Raw genomic sequence first — 25,616 nt, forward strand, 5'->3', positions numbered from 1 at the left:
GTTTTCAATGAGAGCAGATGTCTTAGTTTGGCTGATGAGTGGCGGTTTGTTCCCCGCTGTGCGAGCTGCAGAGAGCTGCTGCAGGCTGTTTGTCAGCGGAGGAGGAAGAGGAGATGGATGAGGGGAGGTCTGCTCTGCCTGCATGAGGGCAGCGTTGCATGGCCGACTCATTGACATGTGAGCCGATTGATTTGCATTAAGTGGGCAGATCACCTATTAGTCTAATCACTGCTCTGCTCTCATTAGAGGAGTCACTGTCGCTGCCCCTCATCGTGAGCCGACCGTTTAATGACCTGAACGCTAACGTGTTCCCCGTCTGATCTCATCTGTTCAGGCACTCAATCAAATGTTTCAGAAACTTTACAAACAGTTCAACTCATCCTTCATGTCATGAGAGACACTGAGTATGTTTACATGCAGTTAAAAAAAGTGGATTTATCGTATTAGTCGAACTAAAACTCGACTTTCAGGGTGAACTCACACTAGGCCTAGTAACGTACCGAAGCAGGATTATGCCCCCTCCTCATTCCCACGCTGTCCTGCGCTCACATAGCTCCAGGCCCAACCACTCCTGAGCACGCTTTACCTTGAACATACGTCATCACCTCGTAACACGGACATTCAGAGTCAGCACAACGGGGAAGAACAGAGAGAACATGAAGGCAACTTTACAGACTTACTTTGAGTCGTCTTGGTCAGAAACGGGACTCTGAATATTCGCGTCTGCCCACGTTTCTTGTAAACACTCGACCCCTGCATCACCGCCATTGTTTAAAATGACAGTTGAGAGGAACGCTCGCATCGATTATTCTTCATGTCCACTTTGTTTCCCTGTGCTTTTGCTGGCTACACCGTGCCGAACGGAACATCTTCCAGGCCCGAGGAAGTGTAGCATGTCAGAGTACCGGACGGAGCACTCACACTGGTCACACAAACTGGACAATGGGGGTCAAATGTTCTGCCTAACTGGGGTCACACTCAGCTGTAACCGAAGATCGACTTAACTGTGAATGTAAACGTATTGACTCAGTTGTGCATAAGGTCATAAAAGCTCACCTGATTTAGTTACCCTGCTGTTAGTGAATTCCAGAAATTCTTGACTTAATGATTCAAATAACAGTTTGAGCACGTTTCTGCTCGTGGAGCTTATTAGAAACATGCAGAGGCTTTTTAGGTCGGGTACAATCACCTCTATCTGAACCACTTCTCTTGCCCGCTTCCATCACTGCAACACCTGTTGACCTGATAACTGCTCTCATATCTGACAAACTGAGGGGCGTCCAAAACGGCCGTGTGGGGGTGTCTTAAAACCGCCTACCTTCTCTGGTCCAAACAAATCCAGAGCATTCAGGACCAGAATCTAAAGTTAGAAGGAGTACATACTGGCTGCTGCATTGTTCTCCTCTGATATTGAAAGCAGTATTTAATGTGCCAATTGATGATGATGATGTGTAACTGAAATTTAAACAGCAGCCTGTGGTGCAGCAGAAAGCTCAGTGTGAGACTCACAAACACCCAGCCCGTTAGAAAATGTTAACTCAGTGTTAGATTAATGTCCTGACACGATATATTTTATGTAAATTCATCACAAAGTGAACTTAGATCATATTCTTCCAGATATTTTATCAGGTTTTATTTTCTGAGTGTTAAGAGAAGAAGAAAATAAACATTTTCAAGCATATCACAAACATCTTTGGCCCCGGGACACTTCCACCGGAGCGTTTGATGAAAGAGGAGGAAACAGAAGCAACCTGGAGAGTTCCTCAGAGACAAGACGAGATGAGAGAGGAGGAGGAGGAAGAGGAGGAGGGGGAGAAGGAGGAGGAAGAGGAGGAGGAAGAGGAGGAGGGGGAGAAGGAGGAGGAAGAGGAGGAGGAAGAGGAGGAGGAGCATGAAGAGTTGGAGAGGCAGGAGGAGGATGAGGAGGAGAATGAAGAGGGGGAGTAGGAGGAGGAGGAGGAAGAGGAGGACGAAGAGGAAGAGGAAGAGGAGGAGGTGAGGGAGGAGGAGGAAGAGGAGGAGGAAGAGGAGGAGGATGAAGAGGGGGAGGAGGAGGATGAGGAGGAAGAGGAAGTATTTTTCCGTCGTTTTCAGCCGCTGAATGGCGACATCAGATTTTAAATAATCTCTCATGTTCAGTGTCATTGAAATATGAGAGTAATGAATCATAATTGCTGACTTTCTCATGAGTCAGTCGGCCTTTTACATAAGTATAACTGCATGAAAATATGACGACACGAGGTGTACTTGTTGCCATGGTAACGGGACTCCCTGTAGTTAGATATGTCACGTGGATGGGCGTGGTTCCAGAGGATGCAGCCGGGCACGTTGTTCCAAATGCTTCCACAATGTGAGGGTCTCCGTCTTGTTGTTTGTGCTGGGAGCTGGAAGTGACCATGTTTGGATGAGGGGGCGTGACCTGGAAGTGACCATGTTTGGATGAGGGGGCGTGACCTGGAAGTGACCATGTTTGGATGGGGGTGGCGTGAGCTGGAAGTGACCATGTTTGGATGAGGGGGGCGTGACCTGGAAGTGACCATGTTTGGATGGGGGGGGGGCGTGACCTGGAAGTGACCATGTTTGGATGGGGGGGGGGCGTGAGCTGGAAGTGACCATGTTTGGATGGGGGGGGCGTGACCTGGAAGTGACCATGTTTGGATGGAGGGGGCGTGAGCTGGAAGTGACCATGTTTGGATGGGGGGGGCGTGAGCTGGAAGTGACCATGTTTGGATGAGGGGGGCGTGACCTGGAAGTGACCATGTTTGGATGGGGGGGGGGCGTGAGCTGGAAGTGACCATGTTTGGATGGGGGGGGCGTGACCTGGAAGTGACCATGTTTGGATGGAGGGGGCGTGAGCTGGAAGTGACCATGTTTGGATGAGGGGGCGTGAGCTGGAAGTGACCATGTTTGGATGGGGGGGCGTGACCTGGAAGTGACCATGTTTGGATGGGGGGGCGTGAGCTGGACAGGAGCAAGTGGTTAGCACAGGTTAAGGAATCAGCTGGTGTTGGTGCGAGTGCAGGATGACCATCAGGCCCGACCGATATGAGGGTTTTTGGGCTGATAGCGATATGCATATATACATATATATTGGCCGATATCTTCTTTGATCTTTTGAGACAGTTGGGTGAGTGTGTGTGTGTTTGTTTGTGTGTGTGTGTGTGTGTGTTTATGTGTGTGTGTGTGTGTGTGTGTGTTTGTGTGTGTGTGTGTGTGTGTTTGTTTGTGTGTGTGTGTGTGTGTGTGTTTGTGTGTGTGTGTGTGTGTGTGTTTGTGTGTGTGTGTGTGTGTGTGTGTGTGTGTGTTTGTGTGTGTGTGTGTGTGTTTGTGTGTGTGTGTGTGTTTGTGTGGTCCTCTCTCAGGTTGTGTGTGTGTGTGTGTGTGTGTGTGTGTGTGTGTGTGTGTGTGTGTGTGTGTGTGTGTGTGTGTTTGTGTGGTCCTCTCTCAGGTTGTTTGTGTGTGTGTGTGTGTGTGTGTGTGGTCCTCTCTCAGGTTGTGTGTGTGTGTGTGTGTGTGTGTGTGTGTGTGTGTGTGTGTGTGTGTGTGTGTGTGTGTGTGTGGTCCTCTCTCAGGTTGGCGTCCTGCTGTGAGGCTATTAGCGGCTCACAGCGCGGCTCACATCTTTATATTCACACTCACTCTGTGCTCCCTCGCTCCACTGCTCCTCTCTTTCCCTCTGTGTTCGCCGGCCTGTGATTGCCTCCTCTCTGCTGACGTTTAGCATCTGAGCCCGGGGTTGTGTTTTTAGCAGTGGCGGGGTCGCTGTCTCCCCTCCCGGTGGCCCCTGTGTTCACGCTCAGTGGGGGGCGCTCTTTAGCTCTTTATTATTCAGACGTCGTAGATTCAGACGTTTGGTCGGTGAGCTGTCATCTCTGCTCGGTCACACTGCCTGCTCCTGACGCTCACACACTCTGACTGCGCTGACACCGCCGACACACATGAAACTCACAGATAACGTGTGTGTGCAGAAATGACAGCAGGCTCAGTGTTTGATGTGCAGCGAGCTTGGCCATGACAGCGGGAGGTATAAAGGCATGCTGAGAGCCTGTGTGTGTGTGTGTGTGTGTGTGTGTGTGTGTGTGTCTGTGATGACATTGAGGCAGGTGAAGCGATGCAGGTATATCTGATGTCAGCTCCAAGTTATTAGATTCATGTCAACTCACAGTTTAACGGCACAGACTAACGATCACATGATTCATTTTTATCAACAAATAAAGTCAGAATCCGACAGCAGGACGAGTTAAAATCAGACAATTTTGCTGAATAAACAAATGTAACACACGCATGAATCATGACACAGGAAGCTGTAGATGTATGTAAACATGTGTAACCCCCTCCTGGGTAAATGCACGTCTCTGGAGGTTCTGGAGGAGCTAAGTCGTGAGCATAATAACCATAACTAAAGACACAAATAGTTGAAAGAACAGCAGCTTTGTTTACTGAAAACGTGAACCTGTAAAAAGGCAATTTACTGAAACATTATGTAGATTCCTCCACCAGGGGGCTCTCAATCCAAACAATAACAAAAAATGACGTCGAGGTTGGCAGGGAATCATGGGAGTGATTCTCCCTACTACTCCACCCCCCCCCACCCCCCCGATGAAAACAAACTCTGAGTTGACCGTAGTCAAGACGACCGGGTGAAAATGACCTGAGGAAGAGAATATGTTCATGTGTGTAGCAGCTGCAGTCTGAAAATTTATTTTTTGTCCTTCTGTAACTCGTGGAATGAGGTTGAAACTGATAGTAGTTGTTTACTCAGTGACCCAGATTGACTAGAGTTTTCTTTTCTGAAAACTGATCTTATGTTCATACTCAGTGGGGGAGTTTTACAGCGTCTCTGAGGACGATCAGAAACAAACAGTTTGTAACTTAAAGGAAGAATGAGAAACTTTTTAATCCAGTAGATGTCGCCCTTGAGCACCAAAACAAACTTCCTGTTTGGCCACACCTCCTCCATACTGAAGCCTCCGCTCTCCTCCAGAGACACACCTCCAACCCCTCCACACTCGAGTTCACACGAAGGAGTAATGAATTAGAATGCACTATAATTAAGAACCATTAAGTGCAAGCAGCGGTTACAATTGTCCTTTGCTTGAGCTGCAATCACCTGTGTCCTGCATTGTTGTGTTAGCATGCTAATTTTAGCGCTCTTTAGTTAGCTCGTTGCTCCACATTGCATGTTTACACAGAATGAGCGTAATCTAAAGACACTTACTAACATCCAAATAATCAGTGAGTATGTTCTTCTTCTTCTCTCTAGTCCTTGACTAAAACAGCTTTTATACACAAGGGGAGGAGCCGGCCGTCTCGTTCATGTAAACACAGCTCTGACAACAACACAGCCAGCGGGACTCGAGCTTCTCACTCATTGTAGACAGTCATGACTCAGAGACACATTTACACAGGATAGACTTGATCTCTGATATGATGTGGAACATGTCTCACGTTCTTCCTTTTACTCTCCACACAGACTGTTTCTCTTTCATACACCAAAGCATGCTGATACGTGATTGGTCAATACAGCTTGTACACTAAAATCCAGAACCCTGAGTGACTTTAGTTACAAACTTTTTTGTTGTTGTCATCTCTGCAGTTTGTCTTGTCGATGTGTGTAAAATCAGAGACGACGGACATTCAACCTAGCCAATTAAGTTCTAGTGTCAGACACTGTGTGTGTGTGTGTATGTGTATGTGTATGTGTGTGTGTGTGTATGTGTGTGTGTGTGTATGTGTATGTGTGTGTGTGTGTGTGTGTATGTGTGTGTGTGAGTGTGTGTGTTTGAATTTGCATGCATTAATGTGTGTGACTTTAGCATTAAATCCTCGGGGAGTCGTCTCCAGTCAGAAGGATCTATACTGGGGGGGGGGGTTTGTGTGTCCGCAGCTGCATTATCGAACACAAAGTGTCAATACAAACAAACATGGATGCTTTCTAATTGTTTGCTTCCCTCTCATCCCCCGTACACACACACACACACACACACACACACACACACACACACACACACACACACACACACTGTAGCTGTCCTGCCTGCTGATGAAAGAAAATCATTTTAATTGCTTTTGTGTAGTTTTTTTTTTTGTTTTTTTGTTTTCCTACGTGAGGCTGAAACAAACCCGGCCTGATGTTGGGTTGTGTAGGTGTGTTTCAGGATTACTGCTCGTGTGGAATAAACATTCAAATCAAAATTAAAATGGACTCGAATCGCTTTGCTTCTGTTGCGGCCTGATGAAAACATTGTGTTGTTTTGTTTCTCAGTGTTGTCCTCGCACGTTCAGGAAGCCTCACATCCCGGTTTTTTTTTTTCTTTTTTCTACAGTCATTTTGGAGATGCAAGACTTCCACACAACAACTTTAATTCCCTCCTCTGCGGTAAAATGTTCCTGCCGTGGTGATGTGTCGTCGTGTCTGCCGGCCTTGAATCAGTTGACACAAAGCCGGAGCCGAAGTTTGGAACGTTCTGTTTCTGAACACAACAAATAAAACAGACAAACATGACCTGGATGAAAAGACGTGCGCACAATGATTCTTACTTCACTGAACAGAGCTGTGCAGCTTTAATCAGAGATTTATACGACACAGAGGGAACACGTTCAAAGTTGATAAATGTAGTGTTGCCTTCACTGTCACTGTGGGGGACCAGGGGTCTCATTTACGAAACAGGGCATAGGATCCTTACCCAAAACCTGAATGCTGTGAACTCTGCTGGTCAGATTAGTTACACTTTAAGAAATCATGAAGAAGTTTGATGTTAAACTGTGAAACATTGAACACTGGCAACTTCTAGATTCATGATTAAACGATGGCAGTGTGGAAAGGTTGTTTGTTTTTGGTGGATAGTTGCAACAGTAGATGAAGGGATGAAGGTAAGGGTCGAGGGATGTGGGAGGGGGCTACGGGTCGGGGGATGTGGGAGGGGGCTAATGGTCGAGGGATGGAGGGATGAAGGTAAAGGTTGAGGGATGTGGGAGGGGGCTAAGGGTCCAGTGATGAAGGGATGAGGTAAGGGTTGAGGGATGTGGGAGTGGGGTAACTTTTAAGTCATTTTTCTCACATCAGATATTTAATCCAGGCATTCTTGTATTCTTTGTTAATATTCATGAAGTTTTACACAGTTCAGGCTCAGTCTTCACCTTCCGGGAGGCCTCAGGAGCAATTTAAGCAAATAACTCACTAAACCCTGCGAAATGAAGGTCTGATTGTAGTAATGTAGACGATGTATTTTAAGTGTTCACAGCTAAAAGCAACATTGCAGCAATTACTTTATTCTCCTCGTGTGTCAACCGTAATTATAGAGCAGTCAGAGCATCAATCCGACGCTCTCAGAAACACATTTAAAAACTCCACTGTATCCATAACGACCAACCAGACTGCCTGCGTCAGGACGTAACTTTGTGAGAGTGGGTCCTGATAATGGCAAGGAACAATGTTCAGACTGACTATCCGACAGGGAGACAGACAGGTGGAGGTGGGAGGCGGGGGCAGGTAGACAGTGGTGTGTTAAAGCTGCAGGAACACACAAGGTAGTGTTCAGAAAGTTAAAAGAGAAAAAGCTAATTAATGTTATCGGAGCGTCCCTGTGGAGGAGCTGAAATTAAATAAAATGAAATCACTGCCTTTGAGTCCCCAGCTCAGAGCTCAGCGCTCTGACACCAAACTAACATGTCACACCTTGATACTACCTCTCAGGTGTGTGTCCCCCTTTAGTCCTGTGTGTGTGTGTGTGTGTGTGTGTGTGTGTGTGTGTGTGTGTGTGTGTGTGTGTGTGTGTGTGTGTGTGTGTGTGTGTGTGTGTGGTGTGTGTGTGTGTCCGAATAAAAGATACACCAAAACAGGGAGGAAAAATAACCAGACAGCTTGTGGAGAAAAGAAAAGTATTTTTCTGCGAGGAAGAATAGTCATGGCTCAGACATAATTATAGAAAATGAGTGTTTGTGTACCAGTAACTGTGTGTGTGTGTGTGTGTGTGTGTGTGTGTGTGTGTGTGTGTGTGTGTGTGTGTGTGTGTGTGTGTGTGTGTGTAAAAACAGAGCTTCACATTGCGAGCTTCTTGCCGCTGGTTGTGTTATGATGAGCAGATCAATTCTAATCGGCAGCAGTGAATGCTACGAGTCCAAACCGCCTGAAGGCATCGATCAGAGATTATGACCCCCCCCCCCGCCCAAACCACACACACACACACACACACACACACACTCACACAGGCACACAAACACACATGCAATTACTGACCCCCCCCACCCACCCACAGAGGTCACAGCCCTCTCAGACCGTTTAGGAGCGGAATGATAATTTGTGAGGAGACGGAGAAGGAGATCTCTGATTGGACGCGGATGGAGAACGGAACGCTCGCTGAAATCATCAGTGTGTGATTACAGCTGCAGCTCGGCCCACATGAAACATGCCTCTCTCTCTCTCTCTCTCTCTGTCTCTCTGTCTCCGGGAGATACAGGAGCTCGATATCGTTCATGGGTAACATTTGAAGACACAGTAAAACATGATATCAGCCATGTTGGATTAACTGGGAGGTTGTTGTATGGTTTGATTGATGGTTAGACGTTGCACCAATCCCTGGATGTTTAAAGTTGATTCCATGATGAAGCGATCTTTAGACAGTTTGAAAAACAAACGTCTGGCCTGTAGACGTACAAGGTCAGAACATTCTCGTCCACCTTTAACGTGGACATTTAAAAAAAGTTGCATAATTGCCCTGTGAATAATAATGTAATCTCATCTTTCAGGCTGAGGAGAAACTCTGAGCTTCTCCCCGAGTTCTGTTTGTTGTCCCTGGAGTCAGATGACAAGTGACAATTTGCAAATCTGCTGGCCCATTTTAGCATGAACTAAATATGCAGGAGTCTTATATGTCGGTTTCACTGTTTATAAAGCGGAGCGCTCCATTTAAAAACTTTTTTTTTTTTTTAAATGGGGGCATAAATAAAGAGACATATTTCTTCAGGCAGCTCATGAAAAAACAGATCTTTAAGTAGATGCTCTGTTTCACTTCTGCTGTCTTCATGGTGACAGGAAGTCAACAGATCAGCGGGACAGAACTACACTTCATGTCTGGGGACAAATTTAATTTAATATCTCAATCTGAGATTTCATTTGAGATGTAATTTAAACCAAGACTTGATAGCAGAGAGGTCTCTCTATCTCCTGATTGAATCATATTTATGTTAAATGAACAAAGCCGAGTGTAAGTGACATTTAAAGACAGAGATGTCAGCCAGACAGATCTGCAGCCTTTCAGTCCCTGATGTGTGGATGTGATACACGTCTGCATGGATTATTAGACGAACGTAGCGTGGGGCTCAAGGTGCGCTCAGGTCAGAGTCTGCAGCAGGGAAAGGCCTCCAGCGGATTGAAGAACATGAAGCAGTCAGACTCCTGCTGGAGTTTTATGTTTCAGTTTAATGAAGTCTGGTTGAAGCTAAAGCAGGCTGCTAATGCTGCAGAAAAAAACACCAGAATGCACGTTTGTCCATATTAAAGCAGTCTGCGGTAAATCATGCAAAACAGCTGATTCAACACCAACATTCATCTGTGCAGACAGAATTATAAACCTGCAGATAAAACAGGATCAGAAGTTTAACAATAGAGATCAAATCCATCAAGTCAGGTTGTGATGGCAGCAGTTGCCCCAGACGTCCCTCTCCCCAGCCACGTTTTCCAGCTCCTCCCGATGCATAATCCTTCAACAGAGCTCTGGGTCTACCACGGGATCACGGGAAAGATAGGTATTCTGATCAGATGCCTGAACCACCTCAACTGGTTCCTTGCGATGTGAAGGAGTAGCAGCTCTACTCCGAGCTCCCCCCTGAATGTCTAAGCTCCTCCCCCTCTCTCTCAGGCTGAGTCCAGACACCCTCCAGAGGAAACTCATTTAAGGCGCTTGTATCTGCGATCTCATTCTTTTTTGATGTGAATACACTCCTCATGCTTTGATATAAGAAACCAATCTGGAAGTGTCTGAAGCTGCAGTTCCTCCAGTGTCCACTAGAGTCCGTCCCCCGTTAGCATTTAGCATCTGTTGCAGACGTCGTCAGCATGCACAGATCACAGGCGTCTTATGTAACTGTGCAAGGATAGAGTTTTTATGAAACGTGGATATATGAGGATTATTTAATATATAATATCAGAACAATACACAGATGTGCAGCTACAAAGCAAAGAGCAGGATTTATAAAGATCTGATTATAGCTGACATTTGAAACATGGAGGGCTCCTCTTTGTTCAGATGAATAAATGTTAAACAGAACTTCAAGCAAATGTTCAAACTTTGGCTTGAAACAAACTTCATCTTCATGTGCACAGTCACTCAGAGCTTCATTTCAGCGTGCTGATGAAGAAATATATTCAGACATATTAAAAAAACGTCACAGAGAATATTTTGCACGAGTTCAAATCATCACATCTGAGTTTGAGATCTCACAGCCCGATCGTGTTGACTCTGATCTGCACTGAAGCTCAGGCCTCGTCATGTAGGCGGGTATTTTCTTAATAATAACGTCCACACACGCTCGCAACAACATCTTCGTCCACATGAAAACACAAAACGCACTGTTGACGTCTGTCATGAGCACGCCAAGTCAACAACGATGTCCTTGACATGCAAACATTTCCTCGCCATTCCTCTGCAGTGACCATTTCATTTCCAAAAGTTTTCCCACCAACCCGAGGTCGGAATGGGTCTCTTTCAAACCCTGCAGACGGGGCGGGGGTCTGTGTGGTGGGAGAGTCGTATGAAGCAGCAGTGACCTCCTTCGTCCAATCAGGCGTCTCTGCTCGTCCACATAGCGGGAGAGTAGCTGTGTGTGTATGTGTGATCATGTAAAAAAGTCCAGTTAGCAACGTTAGCACCAGCGCTAGTTTGGTTACGTCTGCCGTCACACTAATCTCATGAAAATTAAAGTGACAGCGTCGCTGGATGATGTCACACGGAGGAGAAACGGGCGCACAGCGTGACCACTGTACACATTTGAGGGTCAGAGCGAACCGTTTTGATTTTTAAAAATAAATTGGTGATGCTTAGCAAGAGTAATGTGCAGGATTTTTTCTTTCCAAGTGATAGTTAGTCGTCCTACCTTCTTCATGAACACCTCCTTTAAAACATTCTTCTACTCCCTAAAATGAAGCGAGCTGCTGCCGTCCAATGGAACATCAAACACACACCTGTTGGCTGAGATAGCGAGAAGCGTGATTGTGACTGCAGCGTCGTTTAGCAGAGTATTAACCTCTGTCCCAAACGAGCCCTGATTTGTCGCCTAACGAGCGAGGTGTGGTGCAGTTCATCCTGCAGCGCCGTAATTGTCCTCCTAATGTCGTCCAATCACTCTATCACTGATGTATCCTCTGACTTCACCTCATTAATCAGACTTAATTATAATCGCCTCTTCTAGTGCGGGCTGTAATCGAATTAGAGAGAAGGTAAGAGGTAGGTCAGAGCTGCAGGAGGTTCATGTTTGTTCTGCAGAGGAGGACGAGGAGGAGAATCAGGGATGAAGAGTGGACGTGTGGAGGCCGTGTAACAGGCAGGATGGCGATGAGGAGGGAAATGATGACAGACTAATCCGGGAGCTGTCTCACACTTTGCCGCTCGTCGTGTTGTAAAAGTGATTTCCCAGCAGGCTGCATCTGTCACACTCCCTCCACTTCATTTTCTTTTTTTTTGCACCAAACAAAATGTCTCCATCCTTTTGTCAATTTCAGACGCATATTTGCTCCTCACTCCAGTGACTTTTCTGTTCAGATGTAATTATCATATTATTCCAGTCATTCATAAAACGCATAAATAAGACGCCGAGCGAGTCGTGCTGGAGGTCAGTCGCAGTGAGTCGGATCAAATCCTGACGTCACACATCCAAACATTGTTTAAGTGCAACATTTATTAACTTCATCAGACACATATTTGATCCTGTCCTCAGGCCATAAATGTAAAGTTTCTAACTGCATGTTGTGCAGAACTAATGTTCATGTTTTCATTCATCTGATAAGTTGATTTATTCTACGGAAAACGAGGAACAAGACGTCTGTGATCGAATCAAAAGCAGAAAAAAAAGAGCTGCGTCCAATCACCAAACTCCTCCTTCAGAGGTCAGGAAATCTGCAGCGGCTCGTTTGATGCTGATTAATCTCAAGACGTTCTGAGCTGTTAAGATGGGACGAGGTTAGGCGACGCTGGTCGTCATGGCAACAACATTCAGGTCTTCATGTTGACAGTAATAGATACGAGGTTAATGTTGTGAAACAGGAAGAGTTTAAATATGAACCTGATGAGATTTCTGTCTCATTGTTTGTTTTTTGAACTTTTGTTTATTTTGTTGCTGTAAATACATTTGAATAAATATGAGACATGACTGGAATTAGATTTGTTTACTTTTGTCATCCAAGACAACCAACTTTGCCTTCATGTTGGAACAAACGTCTGTCTCCTTGGCTTAGGTTAGGGTCTTTTCTTTATCACCTGACAGATTAGGTGTTTTCATGCATTTGCTTTTCACAGAAATTAAAGGTCACATATTAGTCTTCTTTTTTATCAAGTGTAAATAAATCTCAGAGCTCCTCAAAACATGTGTGTGAAGTTTCTTGTTCTAAATCCACTCTGATCCTGTATTTGATCATGTCTATAAACCCCTCTATTTCAGCCCTGCTCAGAACAGGTTGTTTCTGTGTCTGTACCTTTAAATATGTAAATGAGCTGTGTCTGACCACGCCCCTTCTCTGGAAGGGCTCGGGCTAGCAGCTCAGTTAGCCCTGCAGCCGGCGCCAATTCAAGGCATCCTGACGCTGCCCGGACAGAACCCTCAGTCAGTCCCTGGTGTCAGAGTCCAGGACGGACTTTCTTTGAATCTTCTTGTAGCTGCAATTGAATTGTAACTCTTTGTCATGAAACTATTTCCATTCAAACAATAAATTCACCTACACGTCGCTCTCAGTCTCTCCATCCAGTAATAAACTCTTCTAACGAGCGTCCCTGCTCCCCACATGGCACGATCGCAGCGTTTAAGTGTTCTGTGAGTTTTGTGATCCGTTGCACTCCTAATAAAGACGGAGTAATCAAAGGGGAGTTTATAGCGATGCAGAGCGGTGAGAATACTTTCATTTCTGGTAAACAGTTCTGCAGGATTATCGTCTGTTTGAGAACAAAACCAGAGTTGAAGACAGGAAATCTGTCTCTGCAGGAGGTCTAATGAACATATTACTAACTCTGAGATAAAGACTCAAGTCATGCAACAACAGTGTGGCACACACATGCATGCCCCCTGTAAAATGAAAAAGTTCAACCTTTCTATGAATTGATTTACTGCAGCCCCCTCACTCGCTGCGTCCATGCGGAGCAGCTTCGTCTCCTCGCAGCCCTTATCTCAAACGGCTCTTGTGATGTCGAGATGATTGTTTAACAGCCAAACCACCACGACTGTAAAAACTCTTCCAGCGTCTGTGTTTGAAATCTGGCAGCAGCCGACGCTTCGCTGCAGGCGGCGATTTCAAGCAGATCCAGGCAGAGTGTGCAGAAAAAAGTTCCAGAGAAAGCGCTCTGAATGATAATGCAGGAGGATTGTTTTCCTGCCAGTTTGGTGTCTTTTCGAGCAGCTGTTTATGGAGCCAGAAGAAAGTTTGAATCTGGAGGAGATATCCAACAAACAAATTAAGAAGAGGAAACATGTGAGTGATTTGGATCTATTGAAGGACATTCGTATGTGGAGACAAAAAAATAACTGTCAGGAAAAGTTAAATTCTGAATTTACCACCAGGAAGAAAAGTCCTATAACCCTTCTCACTGACTCGTTATAAAAGTAGTTTCTCACTTTGAGCAGATTGTAGTGACGGTAGCAAATGTTTGTAAGAGGAGGTTTTTTTTATTGCTCTAATCCTCCCCACAGGCAGGAGGAGAGTTATACATTCAGACTGTTGACACTTTGATGCACCTGAGCTTCATTAAAACCAGCACAGATAATCCACTACAGCACATCTCTACTCTGTTAGACACAGGGCCGTCTCCAGGCTTTATCAGGACCCACTCCAGGATTTATCAGGGCCGTCTCCAGGATTTATCAGGGCCGTCTCCAGGATTTATCAGGGCCGTCTCCCAGGATCTCTGGGCCCCATTGCCAATGTCCAACGCATAAAAACGCATACAAAACAAACCCTGAATAGACCTTCTTTTAGTTGTCGTGGTAGTGACTTGCAGTTATGAGTCGCCCCCTGCTGGACATTAAAGAGAAACATCTAAAGTATTGTCTGTGTGTGTTTTTGATCTTCTTCCACCTTTTTCAGTTGAATATACAGACTGAGTTGGTCTGCCGACGTTCATCTGGATCTGTGTCACCCTGTTTTCCTTCCCCCTAAATGAGATGCTTTTTGTATTTTAGTATTTTTATAGATGCTGCTGATGCACGGAGGGCTTCAGCTCCTTTGATCTCTGATAATGGGGGGGGGGGGGGGGGGGGGGTTCTCTGCTGAGCACGTCTCAAACTGAACAGATCATCTGTTTCTTAGAAACACGATTATGATGAGCTCAGGCCTAGTATTTCTGAACGCTTCTGAATGTTGCAGCTACATTTAATCAACCAGCCTGTATGTTTACTTTGAAATATTTACATTTTCTGACAGCCTTATTGGGCTGCATGAGACCTTGATGGTAAATCAGGTTTTGCTAGCATGGCTAGCATGAGCCAGAATTCAACACAATTCTACAATTCACTTAGCAGACGCTTTTATCCAAAGCGACGTACATCAGAGAGTAAGTACAACACAAGCAATGATCTATAAAAAAAGGGAACAATGTCAGTAAGAGCAAACGATCAGCTTTGAGTCTGATTGGACACACAGGTGCTGACAGGAAGTGACCAGAGCCAAAGCACAACATTGACAGCAGTTCTTGAGAGCTCTAATCAGTATAGAAACCATCTTATAAGTCATCGTTATCAAACAAATGACACATCGTCATTACCATCATCATCATCAATAATATGGAGACCATCATCATTAAGTTAGTAGGTGTTCATGAAAGAGCTGGGTCTTTAGATTTTTCTTAAAGGTGCAGAGGGACTCTGCAGATCGAATGGAGTTTGGAAGTTCATTCCACCACCGGGGGGCGACAGAGGAGAAGAGTCTAGTCAGAGACTTAGGACCCTGTTGTGAAGGTTGGATCAGACGCCTTTCATTGGCAGAGCGTAGTGGGCGGGAGGGAGTGTAGACCTGGATGAGAGAGTTAAAGTAAGGAGGAGCCGTTTTTGTCGCTGTTTTGTAAGCGAGCAGCAGAGTTTTAAATTCATCAGTGAGCTTTAACTCTTGACTGTTGGGTTTCACGCTGAAGATGCAGCATGATCCGTTGTTTTCTGAACCGGTCTCGTAGTTTGATCTGCTGTTACTCTTTCTGCTGTTTCAGGCAGAGGTGCTGCTTCTCAACAGGCAAGGCAGGCAACTGCTTGAATGTGCAAATTTTAAATTCAAAAATGAGAAAGCTATTGAAATTCCAACCTTGAAAATTGCATATTTAAAGCGACAGGCCCTTGATAATGGTATTAAGGCTTTTTTTAAAGGCCTCCTATACTAACTAAGAGCTGTGAAAGTTGTGAGAGGATGTCCAGGACACATGAGAGGTGATTTGATGTCAATAAAATCAAAAATTAGAAATCTATTGAGATTATAACCTTGAAATGTGCTTATTTAAGGCAATATGTCATTGATAATGATGATTTGCAGAGTTATTTTTATTTATTTTTATTTTGTATTCATTGGTCTGAAATGTTAAGGGCTGTCACCTTCTATAATAGCAGTGGATTGAGATGTCTATGTTGAAAAACAAAGAAGTTATTGAATATTGAAATTAGCCGTATTGCACTTTTACGACGGTCCTCCGCCTATAGTCACCGGCGCGTTGGACAGACATTCAGTTCTTTGCGCTCCCAGCTGCATGTCATTTTTGGTTATTTGAAGTTTATCAAAACTGTGAAACGTCTGCCTTAATCTGCTCTCCAACATATCCCCAAACTGTGAGAAATCGAGGCTTTGACTCGGAGGTATTGACGGTAATCGACGCAAACACAGGCAAATGTCAAACATGAAACTATCTTCACCCCGGTACCTGCAATTCCTCCCTTCTGATTGGTCAATCCCCCCTCCCCACACACACACACGGGAGAGCGGGGGATTTCTACAAGTACAAATTTGTTTTGCTACAGATGTCTCGCAAAATGTGTTGCAAAACTCAAGCAGCGCAGATTCACGCGAGAAAAGTAGTTTGTGCAGTTGTAGCTGCAGATTTGAGAAGTTGTAATTGGAGAGTTGTGGTTGTAAAGGATAATAGGCACAAGTTATTTAAAAAAAATCTGAGTAAATTATGATTTTTACATACAAGTTCACTTTTTCAAGCTCTCACATCTCATTCTACAAGCTCTCACATTTTGCAACATATCTACCTTCATACATGGGCCCCATTTGACAGCACTTACTCATGCTGCCCTTGCCTACATTATTGGTGTGATAACCAAAGTTACCCCCAATTGATGTTTGCCTAGGGCCCCAACAGACTCTAGAACCACCCCTGGTCTTGAGACCAAGTGGCAACCTTAGGGGTATAAAAAAAATTATGAAGCCAATGCGGAAATACACAAACCTGCAGTTCCTCATGTGTCCACTTGAGGTTGTCTCAAAGGCCCATGAAGTCACATACACACCCGTTCAAAACTTCCTGTTCTCACTGCAGAGATAAACATGTTTAGTGGCTGGTTCTAAAAACAGCCGACCCTCCACCACACATTTCTTTCTAACAATACGACAGGCTTCCCTCCTGTTTCTGTCTCTGCAGTACACGTACTTAAATAATCACAAAATACACGAGAAAAACTCTGATCTGCCCACCCTCACATTTAAAAAAAAAAAACAGCGGGGTGTGTTTTCCCACTCACAGCTGTGGCAGAGCAGGAATTTACAATTCATGCTTTTTACTCAGGGTTAAATGAACGTTGTTCTGTTATTGTCAAATCACCTGATACGTCATAAGAATCTGGTCAATCTGATAAATTAGATGATGTCTGAACTATCAGAACGTTACGCTGGAACATATGGAGGACTAAACAAAGCTGAAATATGCAGACTATTAGATGAATTAAATCAAATCAAACAACATCAATATCTTCAGGGGGGGTCTGCAAGCTGACATTAACACAGTGGGTCTGCAGATTTTTACTTCAGCACAAACAGAGTTCTTTAACTTAGATTTGTTTGTTTTGACAAGTTTAGAAAATGTCATTTGAGAAGCCCGTTCTGTTACACAGATGTAAGTCGGTGACGTTGCATTGTGGGTAATGTAGGCTCCAGGTTTTCAGATAATTTAGAATGAAAAAAGATGACATTTTCTGCTCTCAATGTTGGTCAAATTGTCCTCATTCCTTTCATAACATCGTATTTTTAAGGGGTTTGTGGCCACATGGGGGCAGCAGACACAAGCTACTCCTGACGTCTGAGATATTATTTCCTTAAAAAGTGGGAATGTTGAACTTTACCAAACAGTTGTTTATCTTAAGAGATGATAATGGATGTTTGGAATAAAAAAGTATTTATGAAAGTACACCTTATACGACCTCTTTTTACAACAGACTGTATAAAACATGGACGTAGCCTCCACGATGTCACCCTTTGATTTCTAAAGAGCCGCTGTGAACTGAACTATGGTGGTGGCCATATTGGAAATGCTGCGTCAACTTTCAATTAATCTAGAAACAGCAAAGAGGGGACCTGAGGCGGCCACAGCTACACAGCACTCACCTGTCAGTCCATTCAGACTCACCCCTAATTATGCAAATGCAAGACCAACTCTTAGCCGTAATGTACTCAAGAAGGATGAGTTGAAACATAAACTCATCCCCCCCATAACCCTTAAAGGAGCAATATGTAACTCTGACACCTAGTGTTTAAAATGGGTACTGCAGTCTAAATTCTAAACATTGTAAAGAGCTGTCTCCCCCCGCCCCCTCCTCTCTAGAGTCGATGCTCACACAGGTCACCATGTGGTGAACACTGAAGCTTCAGTGTTTATCCAGCTCTGCATGGGTCTGTAAATCTTTCTGTGTTCTAACCTCTCCATTTTTCAAAATCATCTCCAATATTGATCCTAGTTTGAGCACGTTTCTGCTCGTGGAGCTTATTAGAAACATGCAGAGGCTTTTTAGGTCGGGTACAATCACTTCTATCTGAACCACTTCTCTTGCTCGCTTAAATCACTGCAACACCTGTTGGTTTGACCTGATAACTGCTCTCATATCTGCAAACCGAGGGGCGTCCAAAACAGCCGTGTAGGGGTGCCTTAAAACCGCCTACCTTCTCTGGTCCAAACAAATCCAGAGCATTCAGGACCAGAATCTAAAGTTAGAAGGAGGACATACTGACTGCTGCATTGTTGTCAGAGAAGCCAGCACTTCAACATGTTTCCTTAATGTCTGATCATATAGTAAGCTCACTTTATCATTTCACTCTCTACACATCTCACTGATTAGACCATTAAGAAATGAGCTATTAGATTAGATGCAACAAGTGTTTTGTAGTTTTTCTGCCCTGGGTTTAGGCTGTCAGGCTGACCTTCATTTAGGTGAAGGTTATTATAGCTCTAAAAGGATGCCTGCAAACATGATTTAGGGTTTCAAAAACATACCAACATCTTCGGTTCTTATGATTCTGAAGAGATGCTGACGCTGAGAGATGAAAACACAGATTTTCGAAGAACACCATAACCCCTTTTTTCCACCAAAGCTGCGCTCGTGACTGAACTGTTGTGAAAACACCAGCATTTTAAATGAATTTAGACTCGTTCGCTTTGATGCTGCCTCGCGCTGCATCACCCCAGGTCATCATGTTGAGTCCGTGCACGCGCGTTTTGCTTGTTAGACACCTGGTGAGAGAGAGAGAGAGAGAGAGAGAGAGAGAGAGACTCCTCCGACGCTGACACACGCCTTCAGTGTGTATCTTAAAGTGTGTGTTTGTGTGTGTGTGTGTGAGAGAGAGAGAGGAGGGGAGAGAGTGAGAAAGGGGGAAGGAGGAGGTTTCTAGGTTTTCCTCAGTGGTCGCACGCGCTCGGTTTGCTGAAGGAGCCACAAACGGACGCGCGAGAAAGCTGGAGTGGATAAGGAGCGACATTTGAGGGAGACTCGCGTGCCATTACGCACCAGGCTGCTCCGATGTGGAGCTAATCGATCCAACTAACCCTCATCATCATCATTATTGTGATTTATATTCCAATACGTGTTTATGTGAGTGGACAGAAGAGGAGCGCGTCACGGTCATACCGAGCACCGGGGAAAGTTGGAGTACAGCGGGACGAAGCAGCGGGATGTTTAACGCGTGAAAAGCTGCAGGAAAGTGTTTGTTTCTCCGCTCTTGGACCGGATGCTCTGTGGATACTCGGTCACGCGCTGCTGCACCGGAACATGCGGCCGTTACCGGACTCTGTGAGCTCCTCTCGGGTCCAGGATCCCCGCTAACACCGTCTCCTGGGGTTTGTTCGTGCCTTCTCCGTCATGCCGGCGGCAGTTTCACTGGTTTCCAGCGCAGAAAGAGAGATAGGTAGTGAGTGAGAGACACCGAGAGAGCGCGTGAGAGAGAGAAAGAGAGAGAGGCACGCGGGAGTGAACCGGACCGGACCGCGCGGGAAACCGTTTTCAGTCTGACTCTGTGGATTACAGCTGCACGCGACATGATCCTGATCACTCTCATCACTTTTGTGTCTCTGCTGGGTAAGTACACCCGCACACACAGACACACACCCGGGAACACACGTGCACGCGCACACACTCACACACACACTGACAGGTGAGCGCAGAGGGTCTACGGGCGGACCAGGTGGGCTCTCTGTTCTCATTTAATCATTTTGGCTCGGAGGGGGCGTGCTGCAATTCCACCCCCCCTCCCCTCTTCGCCCACATCTCCTTGACCCCCCAGCCCCCCCTTCTCCCCTCGCGCGTGCTTGTGCGTCCGTGTGTGTCCTTTTATCATTCCGGTTAAGGAGCACGAGCCACATTAACCGCACGTTCAGATGCTGCTCCGTGTTGTAAATGAATCTTTCTCGAGTTCCTCCTGAAACCATAAATCCTGCTTTTTTAATTTGTTCACCTGTTCACTGTAAATTAAAGTGTGTGTGTGTGTGTGTGTGTGTGTGTGTGTGTGTGTGTGTATGCGTGAGCGTGCGTGTGTAACAGAGGTTGTACAGCAGAGGTAGAATTGTCCTCTCCCTAAAATACTCCAATCTTCAGTTTACTGCCATTTAAAAAGAAGCTAGAGCATTAAAAAGTCTCCCGTGACGTCATCATCTACCTGTTGTATTAATGAATCATCATTAGTGACGCTTTTATGTGAGATGTTAATCACTGAATTGATGATTTCTGAGCCTGATATTAATTTTTATTTGTGACCTGGAGTTGTATGTGATTGGACCTTTGTGTCTGAACGACAGGAAAGGAAAACAGCCACTTATAATTGTATTTATCAACTATTAAACTCCACACCATGGGTGACCGGGCCTTCTGCTCCTCTGCTCCACAGTCTGTGGAACGCTCTCCCCGAGCAGCTGAGGGCTCCACAGTCTGCTGACGCTTTTAAAAGGGCCCTAAAAACCTTTTTAACAAAGCCTTCTGCTTGTGCTTTTAGTTTCGTTAGTTGCTTAGTTGATTAAATTTGTTTTTATTTCTATTTTTTTTTAATTTATTTTATTTCTATTTTTTTTCCTGTAGCACTTTGAGATTTTTTTGCAAAAAATTTAAAGTGCGTTACAAATGAAATGTATTATTATTATTATTATTACACTTTGATTAAAGTAATAAGTCGTTTGGTCTGTGAAAAATCAGGAGATGGGGAAAAATGTCAAATAAATGACATCATGGAAAGACAATCACTACAGAGTCATCGGCGAGAAAATAAACCAGAAAACATAATTCATCATTCTTACAGTCACAGACGTATCTTTGAATGAAGCTCTAATGTTAATAAAGTATCTGACAGTTTAAATAATCTGAAACGATTTAATAAAAAACTAAAATCAAGTAAGAAATGGATTTATCCCTAAAATCTACCATTAATAAATGCTAATGACCAAATACAACACAGGTCAGGATTTAATACACATGAAAAAACAGACGCATCACTGCCTGCTGGTGGAGAAACGACAGAATGACGTCATGTTTTCAGTTTTTATTTTCCATTTTCTGCTGACACATAAACCGATAAATCTGCACTAACCTGGAACCTGCTCCAGGTTGCTTTTTAATATTGCAGCTGGTTACCATGGAGCTAATGAAAAATTTAGCCGATGCTGAGTGTAAAATCCTGCAGTTCCTCGAGTGTCCACTAGAGGCTGGCTGCAGAAGCACAGGAAGTCACATAAACACCCATTCTAAAAAGTCTGTTTGTACAGCAGAGATTAACATGTTTACAGCCTGGTTCAAAAAAACAAACAGGTCTGATTAGCTCATGTCTCGATCAACACACACTGTACGGGGGGTGAATGTTTTGATGACTCATCAGTTTTGATTTGATGAAGGATAAGAGTTATTCACAATAAGGCGTGTAGCTGACCTGATTGACAGGTGGGCGCGGTGTAACAGTTTGTCAGGAGGATTAAAACCCGCCTCAGCTCCAGCTCTCAGCCTGTTGTTAGGTTGACTGAAGTTAGACTGAGACAGCATTTCCAGCATGGAGACCGCCATCGATGGGACTCCAGCGCCCCCTGCAGGAACAGACGGGGGATGTCATTTAGACTTCAACCATTAATAATTAAAGTATGGGTGAATCAGTACCGACGCTTCTGTTCACACCACACAGACCAGAGCCAATCAGACAGGCCCGTCCCCATCAGACAAATGGTTTGAAAACAAGGAAGAAAAGAACAAGCTTTTATTTTGGTAATGTCCTGTTGTCTTGGTCTCACCCTGCCTTGGTCTTGGTCTTGACTCGGTCTTGATGCCTACATGTCTTGCTCTTGTCTCGGTCTCAGAGCGCCCTGGTCTCGGGTGTGTCTTGGTCTCTATTAGTGTGGTCTTGACTACAACACTATTAAGAACCCTCATTTTTTTATTGTTAAGGATCATTATCCTCAGGAGAAACTCATTATGAAAGGAAAAAAGTTCAAATAAAAATAAATTGGCAGATTCTGATATCATCAAAAACCTAGACACAGATGCATGATTATTTTATGTCTTCAATAAAGTCATATTATTTGATTTTCTTCTGTTGTGTATGACCTGGAATGAGTTAGAAATCATTTCAACATGTGTGTTAAAATGATAAATACTCAATCGTATGTAGGTATGCCTGTGTGTTTGTGTCTTTGTATTGATGTGTAAGTGTAAAAAAAGCAGAAACAGAAGAAGCAGCTTCCTTTAAAGGTCCTTAAATCCCTCTACATCAGAGTCTGTCATGTTGAGTCTTCAGCTGGGCTGCGGTGCTGTCCGTGGTCCTGAAACCTGCTGCCTCCAGAGGGAGCAGCTCTCTTATTCCTCTCTCTGTCCTCACAGCTCTTATTTTGAAAAGCCTGTCTTAAATTAGCCCTTAAAGCTGCTCCAGAATCAGTTTGTGTCATGAGTGGGTTCTGAGGTTAAACATGGTTTAAGTCAGAAACGGAGGACTGATTTGTTGCAACAACATGAGTGTTTACACAATGTGATGGATGTACCAGGTAGCTAACAGTTAGCTTGAGCATCATGTTTGTTTACTCTTACTCTCTTCTGAGAGACTCTGGTTGTTGGTTGAATGAATCGGTTAGTGTGTGGCGTGCTGAGTCAGTCGCCTAGTTGCTCTCCACACACGATAAGAACTGAACTGTTCATCCGTCAGGATCTGTCGTCATGTGTCGGCTCTCTCACATTTTACAAATCCTTTAAGATTTTAAAAAATCTTTGAGTGTGTGCCAGGCCTTATCGTGACTGCGAGCATCGGGCTCAGGTGATTGGACAGCCACGCCTACACAAAGCTTCAACAAGAGAAGAGGCCACAGGGCCGTCTCACGAGAATGACCTCACAGACTCCACTCAGTGAAAATATGAAGTTCCCATCAGATGAGTGTCTAAGACCGTCTGCAGACTCATGATGATGATGATGATGATGATGATGATGATGATGATGATGATGATGATGATAACTTCAGTGTCTCTTCGCGTCCTTAATGAGATCTGTTGACATTTAAAGGGAAGGAACGGATTAAATGAAATGTTTCTGTAGCCGACACTTCAAGCTGTTTAATGCTAACTGCAGTGTGTTTAAAAATCACTCGCTCTGACTGGAATACTGAGCAGATTGAACGAGCCGGTCATCATTTGAAGCTTCCTGTGACATCATGTGATGGTGTTCATGGTGCAGCTGTGAAGAGGAACCTTTGAGGGAGGAAGGAACCTTTGAGGAAGGAACCTTTGAGGAAGGAACTTTTGAGGGAGAGGAACCTTTGAGGGAGGAACCTTTGTGGAAGGAACCTTTGAGGGGGGGACTTTTGGGGGAGAGGAACCTTTGAGGAAGGAACCTTTGAGGGAGGAACCTTTGTGGAAGGAACCTTTGAGGGGGGAACCTTTGAGGGAGAGGAACCTTTGAGGAAGGAACCTTTGAGGGACGAACCTTTGAGGAAGGAACCTTTGTGGGAGGAACCTTTGAGGGAGGAACCTTTGTGGAAGGAACCTTTTGAGGGGGGAACCTTTGAGGGAGAGGAACATTTGAGAGAGAGGAACCTTTGTGGAAGGAACTTTTGAGGGAGTGGAACCTTTGAGGAAGGAACCTTTGAGGAAGGAACCTTTGAGGGAGGAACCTTTGTGGAAGGAACCTTTGAGGGGGGAACCTTTGAGAGGAACCTTTGAGAGAACTCTGAGGGGGAACGGGTTAGTTTGAGACAAACTGGAGGATGAAAATAACAAGGAGGACGAGGTCAGTGTTGCGGGTTCTGTTTCCATGGTAACAGAGGTCAGGCTTAAATACATAATTCCATTTTTGTCAGGACTGAATTAAATGATTATATAATTTTGCTCAGACTTTGCAGCTTGGATTTATTTTAAAAGGTGTGCCAAAGTTTGCTTAGATTTTAGCAATTTGCGTCGGTTTCCCAGAGCCGTAGTAGTTTCCGTGTTGTTGTCTAGGCTGAGTTGCATCGTGGGTAATGTAGGCACAAGCTTTTGAGATCATGCAGGGTTGAAAATAAAACACGTTACTGTTGATGATGTTGTGATGAATCTGTGGAGCACTCCTTTAACAAAGTGTGATTTGATGATGCTCTAACATGAACAATACTCTAACATATACTGTGCTTCCCCTCACGTTAAATATCAGATCTTTTTTGGCCACTTGGGGGCGGCAAAAACACGTTTTAACACCACGTCTGACATATTATCACCCAATCCAGTCTTTATATATAAAACAGCAGGTGAGCTTGAAGTTAGGTTCTGCTTTGTTGAATAAAGGTTAGACTTTGATTGACCCTTTATCTGCTCTCTCATTGGTCAGAACACAACCAATCAGAGAGCAGACGGAGTGGTTTGAGAAACGCCCCAGGAGATCCGCACATTCCTTCTCCTTCCCACCAAGTTTTCAGCTGCCTGTCTGGCTCCTATTGGTTGTTTAAAATGTCATCAAACATAATTTGTACAAGATGAGACTTAAAAACCTGCGATAACATTACACATTTGATTTCATCATAACGCCAAGACAAGAAACAAACTGCCTTCAAACAGCTCGGGTTGAGTTTGATGACCACTTTACACCAGATGATGGAGATAATGTCAGAGCGCCATAACTCTTACAAAAAAAAAGAAGGATTTTATTCCCACTTTGAACATTTGACTGTGACTTTAAAATCCCCTGAGACGTGGTTTTTTGTTTAAGCACGAGTCTCATTCTGTCGACAGAAGCTGCTAATATGATCGTCACATCAGGTCTCTGTTAAATCTCCAGAGACACTTTGATAAACTACATCTCCCAGACTTCATCTGTTAGGGTTCGGTCAGACTCGGGGACACTTTCCTCTTGGAGTCAAATTTGTATTTATTTAGAAAACTGTGGGAGAACGGAGTGGCTGATGAATGTTTCTCTCTGTGTCCTTGTTTCCCCTCGATCCCTGCAGGGACGTTTACAGAGTCACAGCGAGAATGTTTAATGGAAAAACACAAGAATCACCTTTCAAGTTTGACTGATGAACGACCGATTCCATGCTTACAGTTTTCAGAAGAATAAAATGAAAACCTCCTGCACGTAAAGATCCACAACTCCTCATCTGTGTGTGTGAAAGTGTCCGACTGTCACGGGGCAGCTTGTTGTTGCAGCTCTGACACGTGTTGTTCCTTTTATCTAGTGTCTTCAATGATGTTCCCTCACTCCTTGCTCCTAGCTCCTCACTCCTTGCTCGTGGCTCTTCTCTCCTCACTTCACTCCTCATTCCTCTCTCCTTGTCCTAGCTCCTAGGTTCTTGCTCGTGGCTCCTCACTCCTCACTCCTCACTCCTAGCTCCTAGCGCTTCACTCCTCATACCTCACTCCTAACTCCTAACTCCTAATTTCTCATTCCTCACTCCTCGATCCTCACTCCTAGCTCCTAGCTCTTCACTCCTCATTCCTCACTCCTCACTCCTCACTCCTAGCTCCTA

General features: G+C 44.6%; 1 protein-coding gene and 1 long non-coding RNA gene across 3 annotated transcripts in view; one reads left to right on the plus strand and one right to left on the minus strand.

Annotated features, from left to right (window-relative positions):
* Positions 1 to 25,616, minus strand: part of LOC132992230 (uncharacterized) — a 190,881-nt gene that overhangs the window by 71,619 nt on the left and 93,646 nt on the right. The window lies entirely within an intron of this gene.
* The window catches only part of gfra2b (GDNF family receptor alpha 2b), a 95,074-nt gene continuing 88,400 nt past the window's right edge, over positions 18,943 to 25,616 (plus strand). The window contains exon 1 of the mRNA XM_061061414.1: positions 18,943 to 19,743. Coding sequence (XP_060917397.1) covers positions 19,704 to 19,743 — 40 coding nt within the window. The 5' untranslated portion in view covers positions 18,943 to 19,703. The remainder of the gene's footprint in view (positions 19,744 to 25,616) is intronic.

Source organism: Labrus mixtus, chromosome 17 (assembly GCF_963584025.1).
Source record: "Labrus mixtus chromosome 17, fLabMix1.1, whole genome shotgun sequence".
NCBI classification, from domain to species: Eukaryota; Metazoa; Chordata; class Actinopteri; order Labriformes; family Labridae; genus Labrus; species Labrus mixtus.